The 19,248-nt window shown below is 40.0% G+C and overlaps 1 protein-coding gene across 2 annotated transcripts in view; it reads right to left on the bottom strand.

Moving 5' to 3' along the window:
• Positions 1 to 819: 819 nt before the first annotated feature.
• CHD1 (chromodomain helicase DNA binding protein 1) overlaps positions 820 to 19,248 on the bottom strand; it is a 42,668-nt gene continuing 24,239 nt past the window's right edge. Inside the window, exons 15-37 of one of the 2 annotated variants that reach the window (XM_083403598.1) lie at positions 18,751 to 18,939; positions 18,427 to 18,589; positions 17,779 to 17,931; positions 17,600 to 17,671; positions 17,081 to 17,230; positions 15,523 to 15,671; positions 14,817 to 14,913; positions 14,637 to 14,732; positions 13,626 to 13,802; positions 13,327 to 13,487; positions 12,367 to 12,408; positions 11,357 to 11,487; positions 9,950 to 10,088; positions 9,145 to 9,295; positions 7,913 to 8,035; positions 7,689 to 7,826; positions 6,717 to 6,974; positions 6,164 to 6,304; positions 5,413 to 5,591; positions 4,362 to 4,458; positions 4,149 to 4,206; positions 2,623 to 2,833; positions 820 to 1,884 (exon numbers count right to left, since the gene is read on the bottom strand). In XM_083403598.1, the coding sequence (XP_083259724.1) occupies positions 1,542 to 1,884; positions 2,623 to 2,833; positions 4,149 to 4,206; positions 4,362 to 4,458; positions 5,413 to 5,591; positions 6,164 to 6,304; positions 6,717 to 6,974; positions 7,689 to 7,826; positions 7,913 to 8,035; positions 9,145 to 9,295; positions 9,950 to 10,088; positions 11,357 to 11,487; positions 12,367 to 12,408; positions 13,327 to 13,487; positions 13,626 to 13,802; positions 14,637 to 14,732; positions 14,817 to 14,913; positions 15,523 to 15,671; positions 17,081 to 17,230; positions 17,600 to 17,671; positions 17,779 to 17,931; positions 18,427 to 18,589; positions 18,751 to 18,939 (3,418 nt within the window). In that variant the 3' untranslated portion in view covers positions 820 to 1,541. The remainder of the gene's footprint in view (positions 1,885 to 2,622; positions 2,834 to 4,148; positions 4,207 to 4,361; positions 4,459 to 5,412; positions 5,592 to 6,163; positions 6,305 to 6,716; positions 6,975 to 7,688; positions 7,827 to 7,912; positions 8,036 to 9,144; positions 9,296 to 9,949; positions 10,089 to 11,356; positions 11,488 to 12,366; positions 12,409 to 13,326; positions 13,488 to 13,625; positions 13,803 to 14,636; positions 14,733 to 14,816; positions 14,914 to 15,522; positions 15,672 to 17,080; positions 17,231 to 17,599; positions 17,672 to 17,778; positions 17,932 to 18,426; positions 18,590 to 18,750; positions 18,940 to 19,248) is intronic. The other variant, XM_083403599.1, reaches the window with a different exon arrangement.

Raw genomic sequence — 19,248 nt, 5'->3', positions numbered from 1 at the left:
TATATTCAGAATTCAGCAAGGATGTAAACACAAGTCGTCCGGAACAAAACTCAAATACTCATCTGCCAGGACTTGGTCAGTCTTCTAGAAGTAGAAGTGGGGAACCCCACGCCCCCTTTGATTGAGTCTCCATATTTATAGCAGAGTAGTGAAACATCTGGGTTGTAGTCTTCTCCTTGCTCCAGTACAGAAGTACCATGGATTAAATTAACATTGTTGATTCAACCAGTTAATTCTGGAACGTGCCTGCTCCGCAATGGTAAGCATCTATGGTGACTACATATGCTTTTAAATATTCAGCTGACCTTCAGGTAGTATGAATATAGTCAGCACTGTACCAACCAGTAAAATTGCTGTATCGAACCAGAGCATATTTATAAATTGGCACTGAGGGTAAAGTAAAAACATTAGTCAGGGTCCTCTGATTCAGGATACATTTGCATTTTGGTACTGAACAAGTTGTCAATCTCAGTCCTTAGGGAACAGCAGAAATAGAAATCTAAAGTAACTATGTACTGTTTAGTCTTGCTAAAATGAATTATCTCAAACTAATTGAAATTGTGATGGCCAGTGTTTAAACACTGATGAAAATTTATTGAAATGACTATGCATGTGCAATCTTCATATCCATGCTCACTTAGTGAGACTTGTTTATGCTATAAAAACAAAATCCAAGCATCACTCGAAGTTCTCACACTACAACATCAAAGAAGCAGAATTTTAGTTTTTAAAAGGCTAACCAATAATTTAAGTAAAATGTCTTATTATATAGCTATGGTAAAGAGGTTACTTTTTCTCAGTTTTAGTCTGAACAATGACTCCGCATCAGATATTTTATTTTAGAAATTAATACTTTTTCACATTTGAGGAAGGTAGGCCAAGTCTGAACGGAAATGTCTGGGGGAGGGGGGAGGAGAAGCTCATTTAATTAATTTACAATAATTTACAGCCATTTTGTAAAAGGGCATTACAACTGATCAAACTGGGGAACATGTGGCTATTTTACAATTCTAGGTACAGAATTTAAATATTCAAGCTTGTGATGAAAAAGCGGCAAGGTGGTCGCAGTGTACAATGTAAACAAGTAGCTTTGGAAAGTGAACAGAGTCCTTGAATCTTTATTTTTTTAAAAAAAACAACAACCTCTTGATTCTTTCCTGAAATATGATCACAGGTCAACATGTAAATGCTCATCTAAAAACATAATTTAAATTGTGTTCAGAATAAAACCACTTTGATGAGGAGGAGTTCAGATTAAGATCCAGTCTGAGTGGGGCAGTGTTGAGGTCCCTGTAAAAAGTAAACATATTTTCTTTAAAAAAATGCGCTACAACATTTGTAGCACAGTGCAGCATTAAAACTTTAAATACAAAAATATTTTCTCTTCTGTTGGGATAATAGACCTAGCATACTGGAAAGTAGTAACAATACTGCTACTCATAGCACATACGGTCCATGTCTTTCAAGTCATGTAAGGCAATTGCTGTGTTAGTTTATTGTGTATGGCAAAAAAAAAAAAGTCCAGGAAATGTTAGTCTTTGCTATGTCTTCCGGCTACTCCACATATGTTCCGGTGTACTTTTGTGATCTGATGAATGTTCAAAAGGAGATCTGTGTCCTAAGGGAGATCTGGAGTCATAAGCCCTCTGATCTAATGGTGACCTAGGACCGCTGCTGGAAGCTCTGTGGTCCATTTGCCAGTCCGAGTGATACCTATAGTCCCTCGAAGATTTATGATGGCTGTAGTCTGAACTGGATCGATGGTCTAAGTGTATCCGATGATCGGAGTGTGACCGACTGTCTTTTAAGCTTCCTTCCAGACTGGACCTGTGATCTCTGTTCCTATGGTCATCTAGCTTTCTGTGCTTTCCATCACTGTAGTATCTGAAACACAAAATAAATACTAGTAGAAGCTATCTTAAAAGAGTAGGCCTTGTAGAAACGCAACAGGATTTTTTAAACACACACACACACACACACACACACACACTTGTTCTTCTAAGAACAAAACAGTAAAAGATTCCTGAAAACTAAGGGGAAAAACCAACTGATTCTAGCATCCTGGTTTGCTCTGTGAGGTGGACAGGATAGCACAGCGTAGCATTGCATCACTTTTCTCTCTCAGCAATGCAACTGTGAACCAAACTACAGGTGACATTAAACTTCCCCCTGCATGGACCACTTAAAAATGCTGTGGGAGCCGACGGACCTTTTAATGTTATATCTGCCTGTTGCTGAAACTGTAATGTCCTATGTATGACTTTTATTCATATTTTTACAGACATGCCCCAGATCGCCAGGACCAGTTTGAGGGACCTTGCATGAAATAGATCTTTGCATCTAACCTGTTGTTCTTTTAAAATGCAAACTGCATCAGTTGTGGGGTTTGCACACCAACAAACTGCAGCCCTATCACACTCCTGGCCACCCCTTTTCCCAAATATAAAACCAAAAATAGCAGCGCGTTCAGACATGTATTATCATCAAGCATGTTTTTGCCCTACACACAGCCAACAGTTTCTGAGCAAAAAGTCCTAATCATCTCGTTAGTGAGAAATATTGCACAAGAATTGTGAAGTAATTGGGAAAAGAGGGTTCTGTGAATGGCTGTCACGAACTCACCTGCTATCCTGTTTATAGTGATCCCAATCTCTATGATCTTTTCCATTGCTGAAGCTAGAATAAGGCCTTTTCCTAGAGTCACTTTTCTTGTAGGTATCTCCATGAAGTCTGTCTTTGTGATGATCGTGATATTGTGATAAGTGTCTGTCAGAGGAATAACTGTCTCTGCTACTATCGTCATGATTCGTATTCTCTTTTAGGCGTTCCACATCTGCTTAAATGAAAGTACAGAGATTTGTTTAGCTGTAAATAGGCAACATAAATTACCAGCTGAATGTTTTGGAGATCAGCAAATGGGCTGAAAAAGTGAAGAACTAAAGAAATGTATTTAAATAATCCATTTGACAACATTTAAACAGAAGGCTTTTGCTTTTCCCACACATTCTAAGCCTGATTCAAAAACACTGAAACTTGCAGCCTGATCCTTAACACCCTTAGTTGTAAAGAAGTCTCACCAATTCCCAATGTTCTCATGGCTGGCTGTAATAAACTGAAATTCATAATGAGAACTACCAATTCGCATGCATTTTAATGATTTGAGTAAATTGCAGGCTAATCTCAAGACTTGTTGCTCAAACAAATAATTTATACATGCCAACTGAGATAGCAGTACATCGCTACACAGAGTTTGGATTTGATATCCTGCTTTATCAGTACCCTAAGGAGTCTCAAAGTGGCTAACATTCTCCTTTCCCTTCCTCCCCCACAACAAACACCCTGTGAGGTGAGTGGGGCTGAGAGACTTCAGAGAAGTGTGACTGGCCCAAGGTCACCCAGCAGCTGCATGTGGAGGAGCGGAGACATGAACCCGGTTCCCCAGATTGCAAGACTACCGCTCTTAACCACTACACCACGCTGGCTCGCACTGATATGATGCTAGCTCCACTCACATACGTAAAGGTAAAGAGACCCCTGACCATTAGGTCCAGTCGTGGTCGACTCTGGAGTTGCGGCGCTCATCTCGCTTTACTGGCCAAGGGAGCCGGCGTACAGCTTCCAGGTCATGTGGCCAGCATGACTAAACTGCTTTTGGCGAATCAGAGCAGCACACGGAAACGCAGTTTACCTTCCCGACGGAGCGGTACCTATTTATCTACTTGCACTCTGACGTGCTTTTGAACTGCTAGGTTGGTAGGAGCAGGGACTGAGCAACAGGAGCTCACCCCATCGTGGGGATTCGAACCGCCAACCTTCTGATTGGCAAGTCCTAGGCTCTGTGGTTTAACCCACAGCACCACCCGCGTCCCTGCTTCACTCACATACACATATGCATGTTTAGGCAGTTCTCACAGTCCCCCAGGTTTCATTCAGAGAACACACCTGTCTTTCAGGGACTACTCCTTTCCCCTCAGTCCTTCCCACCCTCTTTGGGTGGGGTGGCTTGGAGAGCTGCTGGGGTGAGGAGTGGGGAAGTCAGTTTCTAGCAGCTCCATTCATGCAATTTTCTCTACATCGAACCTATTATCTAGAACGGGAACTATTTGTTTATTGTATAAAATTTAGCATCCCAACACTGAGGTTCTTACCTGGATTTCTAATCAAATGTGTATTCACACTGCTGCTGATATTCTGGTCATTGTGCTGCTGGGGAAAAAAAATAAGGAAATTTTTTATTACCAAATTAAACTGAAATAATAAAGTTCCAAATATGTCTCATTTGCATGAAGTACTAATACCAATGTTAGAATAACACAGGTAAAAACTTATTTGTTCTGTACTACTTGGCAGTCTATTAATACCTGTGTTTCTTGGCGTTTTTTAATTGCATGTTTGTACAATTTGTGTAGCTTTCTGGCATCAAATTCTGTAAACTTGGAAACAAAAATCCACAGGTTTCTAGAATGGAAGAGAAAAAGTGGTTTAGTTTTCTAAAAGATCATTAGCAGGTCACGTTCCTGGTTCTACAGTACATTATTTTACTTGTACATCACTATCACTGTTATTGCTTTTACTATTATAGAGTGAATTGCATCATATTAAAAACAAAAAAATATTTTATAAGCAGCTCTGAAATAGTTACACATATATAAATCTGCACAGCAAAGTATACCTCAAGCTAGTCAGAGATATAACAGAATTGAGCCTCCATCTAGTGGTTAGTATACAGACTGCACTATGATATAGCAGCTATGTAGCTCTGTTGGTTCACATAACTTTAAATTAAAAATATAATTCAGCTGTCATCTTGCAAACTGTAAATGGGCTGAACACATTTTCTGCAATCCATATTTACTACTTTTCCCTCCACGTGGCCATAAAGAGTAGACAATTAAAAAGAAAGTGCCTAGGCATTAAAAAAGCTAGTTAGGCAGCCAACCATACTGCTTTTTCCAGTACACCCATAAAAACTGAATAGTTGAACCTTATGTACAAATGGGGCTTTTGTACACATAAGCGTTTTCAGAAGACTGTTTTTCTGGATCTCTTCTCTCCGGTAACTGCAGGAATTTCAGATGTATGAACCCATGCTGAACCTTCTCAATAGGTTTCATTAATTTGTAAATTAAAGATGCTATCAGGAATCTCCATGACAGGCTCTGACACTCCTTCCCCACCTCCACCATCGTAATTACAAAGGCTGCTTTTCACCTCACACAGAGAGAAGTGGCTGGTCCTGATCAAAGAAACGGCTGGCAAAAGGTTAAGTAGCCTCTCTCATGATATCACAACACCTCCAAGTGCTTTTCCACAGGTTGGGAAATATATTTTTTGTAAAATAGAGGTTTTGCCCATAGGTGCCAACAGGGGCACTTAGAAGACAGATTTTTTCCTTCCTCGTAGATTACTTACTTTCGCCACTGCTTTATTTGTTCAGGATTTGTGTATTCTTTTAGACACTCCGTAATATGATCTCCAATTTTGATAAGACACTGTCTAGTATGTTCTAGTTGTTCCCTTTCTGAAAGACCTTTCTCTGGTCTATCCAGCTGTTTCAGTGCTGCTTTGACAGGCCTCATTCTTTCTTTACACTGTAAAAATAAAGAAATATTCAGAGATCTGACATTCTATCAACATAACTTGACATTTATAGACACTAGACATCTATAACATGAAGATTCTGCCCACCACTCTTGTTTTTACTGTGTTTTCTAAGAAAATGCAATTTATCTCCAATTTAGCCTTCTGGTAGTGGCACCCACCCTGTGGACCGCCCTCCCATCAGAGGTTAAGGAGATAAATATACAACTTTTTGAAAACATCAGAAGGCAGCCCTGTATAGGGAAGTTTTTAATGTTTGATGTTTTATTATGCTTTTGTATTTGTTGGAAGCTGCCCAGAGTGGCTGGGGCAAACCAGATAGATGGGCAGGGTACAAATAAAATAATATTTAAATGTTATATGGAGCATCAAACTTAATCCATATGAACATATAAAGCATGGTTTTAAACTTTTAAAAGACAGTTTGCAGAGTACAAACTGGGTAGCCATCATCTTTCAAGAGCCATATTTAACCGACGACCTAATGAACGCTTTTTCTGCTAACAGGGAATCACATGCCTCATGCCAATTAGTATGACCAAATATTCTGAAGAAGTCTTACAATACTGAATGTCTTCTGATCCAGTTCTTCAGATTCTTCAGATATAGGAACTGGTTCACTACTTGCTGTTATATGAACAGGAGTGTCTGCCGAAGGAGATTTCTTGCTTTTGTCTTTGCTTTCAGATTTGGACTCATTCATCTAGAAATTAAGAGATTCAAGATTTCTGAAGTGATGTGCTAAATATTCACTTCATTAAAAAATAATCATATACTGCTTGATTGAAAAAAAAAAAAAAACCACCAAAAACCCCCATCGAAGCAGAGTGATGTACATTAAGGTAAGGCAGCATTTCACACATAACATATATAGACTGGGTACACAATGATGTTACTAGAGAGCAAAATGAAGCATACAAGGCTTTTCCCTTCCTTTTGAGAGCTTAGTCACAATCCATGTGAAGAGAACAGGAGAGCAAGGAAGTTCCACCTAGTTCTGACTTCTGCATCAGGCCTACCTCCCCTTCAGACCCCACCCCTGCAGGAGAGGAACTAAAAACACAGCATGCTTATTATGGGCACGAGGTGGTCTAATATGGCTCCGACTTAATTACCTTCTCTTCTTTTACTTCTTTCTCTCTCTGCATGTACTCTTTTGCTTTACTTTCCTTCTTCTCTTTTGCATCTTTTTCCCTTAATTCCTTTTTGTCCTCTTTTTCTTTTCTCTCCCTTTTCAGCTCCCTCTTGTTTTCCTTGGCCTCTCTTTTGTCGTCAGCCTCCTTCTTCAGGACAATATCTGCATCAGATTTTTCTTCATTTTCTTTTTCTGCTTTTATCTTTTTGCTTGGATGTTTTACTGCAGCCATTTCATCCTGGAACATACATGCACAAACATCAAAATGCTAATTTAAGAAGTTCAGATTAGAATCATTTAGTACTTGGCCATTTCTTTTGGTGACATAGCCCTCCATTCGGTTCTATTGCCAAACTTTTGTTTGCCACAGCTGCTCCTTTTTCACCGACACATTCAATGGAGCAGAGGTAGATGGAAAAGCGAGCTTCAGCAGACTGGTGCACCCACTTCCAATTTAAATTCAATGTTCAGTTTGTTCCCCTTACTGTCGGTCTCTCATGGGAGCCTCCCAGAGCTGGGTAAGAAGACAAGCAGAGCTTAGAAACTCTCTGCCTCATGTGGGAGGCAAGGCCCACTCGGCTCTAGAAAGGTGGGGTGGGGGTTCTGGGGTTGTTTTGGCTATGCACGGTTTTAGCTGTACGCTCAATCCCTGGAACCTAATTACCATGCAAGTTGCCTGTCATTTGCCCAATTAATTATACTCTGGCCATATTTCAGTTGCTATTGGTTCAAGTCAAGAGAGCTAGTTCACCAGAGGTGAAGTCATGAGATGCAATGTCATCTGAATTTGTTGTGGTCTGAGGAAAACCACTATTTTCTCCACTACAGTCCCCTGGCTGAAATATGGGGGTGAAATATGAGTGATAAAACTTCAAAATGGCCAATCGAACAAATAAATCTAACGCTTAAAAATTACTACTTTTTGCAAAAATTCAAACTTCTAGATATTCACCTTACTATCTTCCTCTTCTTCTTCCTCAGACTTATCTGAAGGTGGTGGTGATGTATCACTCTTTGTCTCCTCCTTAATTTTTGCTGCTTTTATGGTCTTACTCTTCTTAGTTCTCATTTTCCTTCTTTTTGAGCCCCCCTGAATATCAGAAAAGTGCCATGTTAGATATTTATTCAAGTTCAAGTAGGTGCACTTAAAAAGATAACACACAGAAAATAACTTACCGCCCCAGATAGTCTTTGTGCTTCCTTCCTTGCAAGATCCTTACTGAGTAATTTTATGAGGTAGTCTGCACGGGTCTGCAACTGTTTGGCCTGGGGTTTCTTATCTGGATCATCTGGTAGAATCTGAAAGGGCAATTTAAGATGCGTTTTTCCCAAATACAGAGTGTTTTATCAGCTTGATGGATAAGAAAAGATTCACTAAACTGAGAAAAGTTGTCTGAATCTAGATTCTTTCAGCCCAACTTTCTTTTTCTTATCAAAAATGGAACACAAGAGTTATTAAAAGGCCTGGTTTTCACCTGATCCCTAAAGATATCTAATGAAGGCGCCAGGCAAGGCTCCCCAAGGAGAGCATTCCACAAACAGGGAGCCACCACAGAAAATGGCTGTTCTCATGTTGTCACCCTCTGCACTTCTCATGGAGGAGGCACACAAAGAACAGCCTCAGCTGATGATCGCAGGGAGAGTCAGTTCATATGGAGAGAGGCGGTTCTTGCGATACTGCAGTCCCGAGCCATTTAAGACTTTATAGGTAAAAACCAGCACTGGAAACTAATCGGCAGCCAGCGCAGCTGACCCAGGATCGTGGTAATATACCCAAAGTGTCTTGCCCTGGTGAGCAACCTGGCTGCCGAATTCTGCACAAGCTGAAGTTTCTGAACCATCTTCAGAGGCAGCCCCACATATAATGCATTGCAGTAATCTGTCCTAGAAGTTACCAGAGCATCGATAACAGAAGTTAGGCTACCCCTGTCCAGATAGGGGTGCAGCTGGGCGACTAGCTGAAGAGATCGCACGAGCTCAAGCAACAGCAATGGATCCAGAATTACCCTCAAGCTACATACTCGCTCCTTCAGAGGGAATGTAACCCCATCAAGAGCAGGCAACCTCCCATCCACCCTGTCTAAGGAACCACCCAATAAGTGCCTCAGTCTTATCTAGACGGAGCTTCAGTTTGTTGGCTCTCATCCTGTCCGTTAGAGAGGAAAGACAATAATAATTAACCAGTAACAAAGGAAGCCCTCTCTAAAAATTTTCCAGGGATACCATGGAAAAACTAAAAATATAACACTAAAGTGTGAATGCAGAATGTGAGAAATGAGATACAACAGTCAGTCTCATCTAAATGTCTCAAATCAGAATACAGTCCACTTGGCTACCACCGTAACCATTCAACCAGCAATTTTTGATCTCCTGAATAACATTATGTTCAGACAGACAGCAGGACTTACCTTGTGTGTCAAGTTGAGATCTGGGTCCATTTTGATCATTTCCCAACTACCATATCCATATTCATAGATGCCTATTAGAAGATTAGAGTCATCTTCCCTGCCCCAGTCTATATCAAAATGAGCAGCCTTAGTGTGACAAGGAACGGTGTATCTAAATGAAAAACAGTAAGTTACCTCTACTGGCAGCTAGATACAATATAACCATTAAAAAAGGAAGCAGAAACAGAAGTTTACTGGCACTCTTCCTCTAAAGAGTTCCCTCTCATTTTATGGTTCCCTCTCATTTTATTTTTACATCAGTGCTATGAGCAATAGTGACCCATGTGTGGGGCAAGCCATGGTGGTACCCTCTGGTACTGCTGCAAATTACCTGGAAGGGCTGGGGGGGAGGGGGAGGGAAGAAAGGTAGTTACAAAACTGTGAAGGCACACTGGTGAGAGTGCCATACTGACTCTGTTGGTCCATCTGCATAGCCTTGACCTCACCACGCCTCTGCCCAACCTCCTCCCAGGTAAGCTGCAACAATGCTGGTATCAGAAAGGGGGCTCTACCAAATAGGCCATGAGTTCCTGAACAGTCAGGCACTCTAACCACTATATGACACTTGCTCTGCTCTTCATAGGTCTCACTCCTCAGATCTGTGCATAAGAGTGGCTAGAACAGGAAAAAAGCTAAATCAGCTGTGGCCAAAGCAGAGGGTGCTGTTATGTGAATGGAGATATTCAAACTCCTGAGCAATGATGTGGTCAGAACTCCCTAGCAACATACCTGCCCCCCCAATCAAAATAAAACAAATGTAACAAACCTCTTCCTTTCCTCTGGATCGGAAGGAATGGATTTATGCAACGGTTCCAGCTCTTCTTCATGTGAGATGACTAGTTTTGCATTTACTTGCACTCCTGATATTCGGAACGTTGGGCCTTTAACTTTTCCAAGTCTGCCCCCTTTCAAATAAGAAGATAAAACAGGTAAATGTTAGATCAGTTTTATGCATCACTATTCCAAAATCTGAAGGAACAAGATGCCCTTTCAACATGAGGTCACTAGAAGGAAGAGGTAATCAATACAAATGTGCTTCAAGGACATGAACCAACAATGTGCCAGACAGAAAAAAAAGCAACAAGGAGTGCTGCTGACATGGACTAACAGTTTCAGGTCAAGTGAAGAATATGGCCTCACTTATAGCTCACACACCTACGTAAATCTTATCACAACATAACTTAATCCATTAATTGGTAACATCCAGCTTTTGTGCTTCAGCAAAATAGACACCCAGAGAAGTTTAAAAAACAAGTTACTGTCCTGAGGTTTATAATCTACACCAGAGGTTTTCAACCTTTTTGAGTCCACGGCTCCCTTGACCAGCTACATTCTTTCTGTGGCACCCCTGTGGGGCTCAGGAGCCCAGTTATGTCGCCCCTTGTCTGCAGAGCTGGCAGCCTCTCACCCTTTTTTTGAACACCCTCCCTTGTGGAGCGTTCCCTCAGCCTCCTATCCCCTCTCCTTGGGGGACCGCCGGGTAGCCGCTGCTGCAACTAATAGCTGTGCAAGCCTTTGGAAGGAAGAGATGCAAGAGGGCATCAGAGGAGGGAGGGAAGGAAAGAGGGAGAGGCTAGTGTTGCCCATGGCACCCCTGACCATCATTCAAGGTACCCCATGGTGCCACAGCACACTGGTTGAAAACCACTGATCTAAACAGACACAACAGAAAATGAAAAAGGAATGGGGAGAGAGATTGGGGGGCGGGGAAGCAAGACCAGGCTCCAGTTTTTAAAGTGCTTATGAAAGCAGGCTGATTTGGAAACAATTCAGGAACAGAAGGAGCTGGTCTCTAGGCAGTTAATGGAGGGCTCTGCATCCCATCTCTTGCTCTCTCCCTGCATGCATCTGAAGAAGTGTGCATACACACAAAAGCTTATACCCAGAACAAACTTAGTTGGTCTCCAAGGTACTACTGGAAATTTTATTTTATTTATTTGTACAGTTATGAGTCTAGCTGCTTTGGAGCTAGGAAGAAGTACCAGAACAATCATGGGAACTACTGCCAATCCCATATCTCTGTTCAAAGGCTGTGTTTGTCCACTCAGGAACATGGCCAAGGAAGGCTGGGACTGCTTGTATGGGCAGAAAAAGAAGTGTCACAGGAGCTCACTTCTTTAGTTCTTGGCATGGGTTATAAGCAATCTCTGCCTCCACCCCCTGGAAACTGTACCTGCTCTTTCTTGTCCAGATGAGATGTCCTTTAAAGCCTTGATACATCCATTATGTACCAGCTCTCCAAGCCGTCTGAGGTCTGTCTCAGATTTATCGACTAATTCAGCATCTCTTGCTATGGCATCTAACCTGCAACAGAGCAGAAGTATCATAGCTCTTGAATCAGTATGTGAGAAATGAAAAACAGAATATGCATTAATGCTAGATATTTATACAACCTTCTTAATGAGGAAATTCAAGACGTCAACCCTCTCCAATAGCCTCTTGTAGTAGCACTCCCTGGTCACAGCAGGCAATGGATGCATATTTTTAAAAAACACCTGTTCTACCCTAGCCTCCCCAGGTGCTCTAACAAGGCACACTTGTTATTTGGTCACTCAGCATACTGCACCGGCAAATTCCTTATCCATTGTTCTGGCAGCGGCAGATCTCTCCTCAGCAATGAGTAGATTCCTCCCACCCCAAGCTTCTAACACACACAGTGGGAGCCCACTGCTAATTTCAGAGAAAGAGGGTTTGATTATACATAGTCCCTTGCTAAGTGAGTAACGTAAATTAGCTTTAGGACAATTTCCCCTCTCTTTCTAAAACACACACCTGCTTTCTCTGTGTTGGAAAAATATCACGTTAATGAACATCTCAGGTGTGAATTATGCTTCTGACTTTGCTTGCTGCCTCTTACATCTTTGGAGTGCAAGTCTCCTGTTATGTCCAAACATGGCAACTATGGTCACCAAGCTCAGAACAAGCCAGGTCTTCAGTCAACTTCAAACCAAGAAATAGATTTCCTGATTTATCATGGAGGGCCAAGCAGAAAGAAGATGCCATGGTTTGAGGCAAGGCTTGCACTAAGCTATGTTTTGTTTGTTTGAACTGCACCACTCAGTTTACTGACTCCCCCCAAAATAGCAAAACCACCTTATCTGTGCTCCTTGAACATGCAAGGAGCAGTATTAATAATTATACTTTCCCATGAATAAATGGATTTTAATAGGTAGGCAAGCTTACCTTTCAAGAGGTCCCCCAAATTTCTTGTAACTCTTGATAAACCTTTTTTGTAAAAACAAAAGGTGATATATCATATCTTTTTCAAAATAAACCAGTAAAATATGCATGCAAGAAAAATACACTAGGTAAAGTTAAGAAGGGAAAATATTTGGTAACTTCAGTGAATAAAGACAAGCTATATAGAATATTCTACTGAAGTTAGAGTGCCCATAAAGAATCTTTATGAGAGAATATAATGTGTAAATACAAAGCTAAATTTCAAAATTCTTTTTTAAAAATTTGTACTATATTCCACAAATAATACAAAAAATGTCGTGATCCTATGTGCATTTACTCAGATGTAGGTTCCACTGAGCTTTTTGTGGGTATGGAATTGAGACCAAAGTCACTTCAGAAACCGATGTTTTAGGTTGTCAAAATATGGCAGTGGAGAGTAAGAATATATTTTAAATTATGAAAGTAACCAGATTCATGTTTACTACAGTAAAGTGTGTAATCTGTCAAAATACATTCTATTAAATATTTCCATACACTATCAGATGCCATGCAGAGAGAAAGAGATGCTGGATTACAACCTTCTCTATACTGAATTGCCATTATAGATTATATGAATATTAATTTATTTCAATCCAAAATCCATACTATTTGGCAATCCAAACAAAAGGAAATAATTTTATTTTCTTTCTAAAATGGCTTGTAGAATTTTAAATGGGGTGGGGAAGATGAAGATACTGCGATATAAACCCAAAATTCTGTAAATGTAACCACTCTATTTGAATTTAAACAAACATGTACTCTCAATTTAATAGCTTAATGTAATGTGTGAAACAGTATTTATCAACGTAATTGAAAAGGAAGCGTGATTTTTAAGGCATGTAACATACAAGCATTTCAAGCTTCCAATGGAGAATTTTCCTATTACTTTCCCCTTGTAGATCTTCCCCCTTCCCCATTTCTTACCGCCGAATCTCTGCATCACTAAATCCTTTAATGTTTTCCCGTGGAATAGTCCGTGGTCTTCCACGTTTTTTGGGTCGTTTTCTTTCCGAGATGGAGTCACTATCTGACCCAGAATACCTTCTGTTTCTACAACGTCTGCCTTCGCTTCCATTGAAGCTGATCTGTATTTTTTATTAAAAGGAAAGTGCAAAATTTAAGTGTTTCATTTGTGAAGCCAAAGCAAATTTCAACATTTCAAGTGCAATTTGCTCTAACACAAAACTCAATGGGAAGGAAAATCTCTCAAAAATAACCTTTACCTGTTTTGCACAGTTTCTCATTCTGGGTAACATATAAATTTCTTCCAGTTCCTTTTGCCTTTCCTCTTCTTCTAATCTTCTCCTATGGACCTCTGGAATGATTTCTTCCCAGTTCCTTGAATTTTGTTCAGGTTCCAGTTCAATGTCATCTTCATCCATATTGGAGAAATTTGCCACCTGTTAAAATTGTAGTTTTGATAAAAGTAATTACATATGTGCTCTCTCTCTCTCTCTCTCTCCAAATACAACAAACAGGACTAACCTGAGCACCATGACTTCAGTGGGTCAACTCTAAGCATGATTAATCCGGGATCCTATCCTTTGTGCACTCTTCCCCAAAGGTGTTTCGGTCATCTTTTCTGTTTGTCTGTGTTAGAGGCCCTAGCATAAAGTTACTGAGGTCTTGCTAACTTACAGACCAATCTTATGCATGCTAATGTGGAAGTTAAGTTCCAGCGAGTCCAAATACTTACTCTCAAGTATGTTCACAGGATAGCAGCCACAGTGTCAGATGATTATATATTTATTTATTTACACGCACTATACCTCTCCAGAAACTCAAGGAAGTTTCTAACAGCAGTAATAAGCTTTCCTCTTTTCTCTCTGGAGTACATGCAGGTAGGACCATGCATAGTTTGTCTGAGGCCCAGGGCAGGAGTCTTGCTAGAATAAAGTTATTAACTCGAACAAAAAAAATCATCTGGTCCCTGGTGGGGGGGGGGGGGGGGCTTGCCAGTTTAGCTTTCCGAGGCAAGTGTACCTGCCTCCCCCTTTATGGGTCTGCATATAGGGAAGAGGCACAAAAGTTCTTAGCGAGCTTTAAAAAAATTAAACAAATCTCAACATTCAAGGGTTTAAAAAGGGACAGAAGTGACTACATTCTTCTAAACAGATTTTGAAAAACTGTTTCCCAAGGAAAAACTTGGAGCTTTTAACAGAAAGCATTTCTAAAATGGAGTTGCTTTTAGTAATTTTTACTTAACATAATTATGGAATGAATAAGTACAGTACCTTAAACTGGGAAAGCAATTCATCTCCGACACTTAATGGGCCAGTTTCATTTTCCCGTGTTTCAGCCCTCTTCAAGATTTCATCTATGTCCATTTCCTGAAAAAAATAAAATAAAATCTTACCGGTGGAATGTTGATTTGAATAGACCAAAAAAATCAAATGCTAGGATGTTAACCTTACTTGTGGCTCCTGTTCTTCACCTTCCAGTTCCTTAAAAAGTTCCTCAGCACCAAACTTTAAAATAGCTGACAGCTCCTCTTTGTTAAAAGGAGTAGAGCTAAAAATAAAGGGAACATGTTACTCTTTTACTCAGCACAAGGCACAAAAATGTGTGTGTGTCTAAGATACTAGATGCCCACAGACAATGAGCTGACACATTCAAGCAGTAACATAAATTCAGAGTTTCTCCTAGAATTGTGTCTTGGTTCCTTAAGCTTCTTAGGTCACTGTAATCCACAGCAATAGGGAAAACGTCAGGCAGAGGGATTCTCTTCCTTTGGTTACTGCCCTCCTTTCTTCAACCCTCCCCCATGTTTATCTTTCCATTATTGTATTTTACAGCAGTTCTGGGTCAATTCAGTTTGGCTCCTTCGGAACAGTTGCTTTAATAAGGGAGGAAGGAAGCAGTCTGAAGCCATCTTCTATCTTTGAGAAGGGCAGAAAGGACTGCATGATGGGAAAGCAAGTGGCATCTCAGGTGATGCCTATCTGTTAGCTTCATGAGCCAGGAGATTTAGCCCTGGCATCCTGAGGGAAAGAAGATGATTGGCAAGTTTTGTAACCTTGGACAAGTCAACATAACTCCCTTAACATTGTGAAGGATTATCTGCACATTTCTGGGAAGTAGTCTATTAGATAGGCTTACAGTTCATCCCCAAAGGTATACCTAGAAGGAGCAGAACCTGTGTGCAGCACAGTCTTTCCTGTAGTGTCCATTCTCTGAATGACAAGGTGATCTAAAACCATTTTCTTCTTGGCTCTTTCCAGGATATCTTCCTCTACAGATCCTTTAGTGACTAGCCGATAAATGTTTACCTGTGAACAACCAAACAAAAAATAAAGATTTACGGGAATCACTAAAGTAATAGGAAATAATGTGAAGTTTTAGTCACAAATAAAACTCCCGAATGCTTTGGGAGCCGAACGTTCCGGCTCCCGAATGATCAAAAACTGGAAGTGAGGGTTCCAGTTTCCAAACATTTTTTGGAAGCTGAACGTCCGGCGCGGCTTCCGCTATTGTTTCTGGCGCGCCTGTGCAATAGGAAACCAATCGGAAGCCACGCCTTGGTTTTCAAGCGTTTCGAAAGTTAAATAGACTTCCGGAATGGATTCCGTTCGACTTCCAAGGTACGACTGTACATTCATATTTTTAACTCCTCTTAAATGTGTAATGTGCTTGGAGCAATTATGTGACAGTCTTTTAGAGGTATTTGAATGAACAGTATATTCCAACGAGACATGTTTCTACTTCCAGAGGCTGCAGTTCTACAACAAGAAACCATGCAAGCCCTCAATTCTGCAGTGATAATCCATTTCTGCTCTAACAACACAGGGGGTAGTGGCCCAGGAGAGGATATGCTCTGTGGCAGCCGCTAAGTTGTAGAATTCCCTCCCTACAAAGGTGTGTCTGGCACCTTCAATGTACAGCTTCTGGTGAACACTGAAGATGCAGCTTTTAAGCCTGGCTTTTACATTTGAGATATATATTTTTAGGATCCACCTTATTTTTGTGATTCTAAGTTGTTATAACTAGTGTTCATACTGTGTTTTAGTGTTGCAATCTGCCCTGGCACCTTAGGGTGAAGGGTGGGCAATAAATAAACAAAATTTCATATGTGAGCGCTGTTGCTGCTGTGAAACCCAAATCTAGTTTCCTATGGCCTTGCTATCAGCACCTTCCCCTTTTGTGAATCATCACTGCACAGATGCAAGGAGATGTCAGGCTGATCACAGTGGTGGAACATCTCCAGAATTCCATGGCTAGCCTGAAAACTTTGTGCATGGTTTATGGGGATAACAGCTCCTCTGTCTCTGTGGAGATGGGAGCACACACAGTTCACTGCTGGTGGACTGCAGCCAAGGTATACGAAGTGTACTTGCACTCTTTTAAATATACTCTATCATAAACATTTATATGCTAGTACTGTGTTTGTTGGAGTCAGGCTGCTAGTTTTGGGAACTGGGCACGTTAAAGTTGCCTTTCTACTAAAAAGTTGAATTCTTTAGTTAATTGTAACACACAAACACCCAAAACAAACAAACCACAGATTGGTAAAGACAAGTAATCTAACACATCCATAAAACATGACCCAGACATTCAAACTACGTCACTTGGGGGGCGGGGGGCATAAACACAGATAAACACACGTATATATGTAAACTGGATTTCATATAATTTGTCCCTGTCCCCAACCAAGTACCTAAATCAAACAAAACGTATGTACCTGTTTCTTCTGCCCAATCCTATGAGCTCTAGCCTGTGCTTGCAGATCATTCTGAGGGTTCCAGTCAGAATCAAATATAACAACAGTATCTGCAGATGCCAAGTTTATGCCTAGACCTCCAGCTCTGGTAGACAGTAAAAAGCAGAAGTCCTGGAATTAAGAGAGACAGGAAGACTGAAACAAAAACTGTAAAAATATACCTAACAGGAGAGTTAACTGATACATTTTGACATTCAAAGTACTGTATACATTAAAATTGTTTTAAACTACTTAAGAATGCAATTATTCTAAAACTGCCCAGAACTGTACCAAAACATTTGTCTCCAACACAAACAATGTTGTAAAATAAACTGCTAACCTTAAACAAAGTACTACAGTTCCATTTTGTAACATAAAATCCTGGATTTCACTATGAAGGTTTTTGTTTATAAGATGGCAAATAATCTTTTCTGCTGCTAGAAACAAAACACGTTCCTTAAAAGATAAAACAAAACACAAAATAGGCAAGTTTTACATTACCTCAGAACCTTCTGCATTAAAATGGTCCAGTGCTTGTTTCCTCAGTTCGCCTTTTATTGACCCATCCAGCCTCTAGAGAGAAAAAGACCAATTAGACTAAGACTGTGCTAGTGTGTAAACAGCATGAGGCCAATAAATAAATGTGTGCACAGTGATATAATTTAATAGTAAGCTCTTACCTGAAAGGGAAACTGACGATATTTCAAATATTCAGCAAGGATGTCCAGCATCCGCACCATTTGAGAAAATATAAGCACTCTGCTGCCACGTTCTCGTAAGCGAATCAGCAGCTTGTCTAAAAGAATGAGCTTCCCACTACTCCGGATTAAATTCTTGAAAGAAAACACAAGACATAAAAAAATCAACGACTGCATGGCAGAATATGTCTGTACATTAACGTTAATGCATTTTGTGGGAACTACCAGAAACCAAAGGTAGAAACCACAAATCAAAAATTTAAGGAAGTCTGAATATGCCTAACACAATTACATCTATTCCTGTGCATAGAATTCTTAGATTTAAAAAGCTACACTACGCATTCAGAATATTGCTATGAAACAAAGTGAGGCAGTGGGCAAGCAGGGGGAACATTCTCAGCTGCAGCACCATGTTTGTGGAACTTCCTCCCCAGATATGTTTACTTGGTAGTGGTAATAATAATAATAATAATAATAATAATAATAATAATAATAATATAATATAATATAATCTTTCCTAGGTTATTTAACTAACATTTAAAAACCCAGTAATCTGATCGTTGCATTTTAATTTGTTTTATATGCAGAACAATATATGCAGAGTAGTTTTACAAAGACATGAAATTTTACCTGTAAGGCCTCCTGTTTAATATAGAATTCATTATCATCTGGTGGTTTAATGAGGTAGCAATGATTGCAACACTTTTTGAGCTCCATCATGACATTCAGAAAGCCTGAGGTACTGCCCTTAGAACCTTTACTTAAGGCTTTGTAATTCCTAGTTAAAATCCACCTGATATTAAAAAAAAAGTGTACTGTCAATAATGAAACTGTGGAAAACAGAAAATTTTAAAAAATGCTTGCAGGCAGGCAGGCAAACTCTTTACTGTATGAAAGAAACCTGCTCACTTTTCACTGTGTGAATTATTTTGACAGCCACAATAAATTACTTACTTATAATATTGCTTTTGCAATGCACTCATCTCCATTCTTAAGATTTGTTCAACCTTGGCAGGAAGAGATTTTTCTACGTCCTTCTTAACTCTCCTTAGTAGAAATGGTTCGAGTTCTTTGTGAAGACTTGCGTAGCCAAATTCCCTTCCTTTCCCATGTTCCTCTTCAAAATCTTCCCAAGAAGAAAACCTTCAATATAAAATGTAACATTCTAAATTGTGGCAAATTTTCAATATAACCATTGTGGCAGATTTTCAAAATAAACATACATGCTATGCCAGTAGTCTTACTGTACTATTATACATGACATCCTGGACATACACACAAGTTCTCAGACTTGAGAAAAACAAGCATATAATCAGCCAAGTTAGTAAGCCAATAGAAAATTTGAATTATGAAAAATAAATGACCCCTATTTTTAAACATTTCACTAAGTTCTAAGCTACTAAGTTTTAAAGCAGTTTAAGCACTGTACACATTCCTATACACACTTACTTA

The sequence above is a fragment of the Podarcis tiliguerta genome (assembly GCF_965153285.1).
Source record: "Podarcis tiliguerta genome assembly, chromosome: 11".
Taxonomy (NCBI): Eukaryota; Metazoa; Chordata; class Lepidosauria; order Squamata; family Lacertidae; genus Podarcis; species Podarcis tiliguerta.
This window is presented reverse-complemented; position numbering and strand designations above follow the sequence as displayed.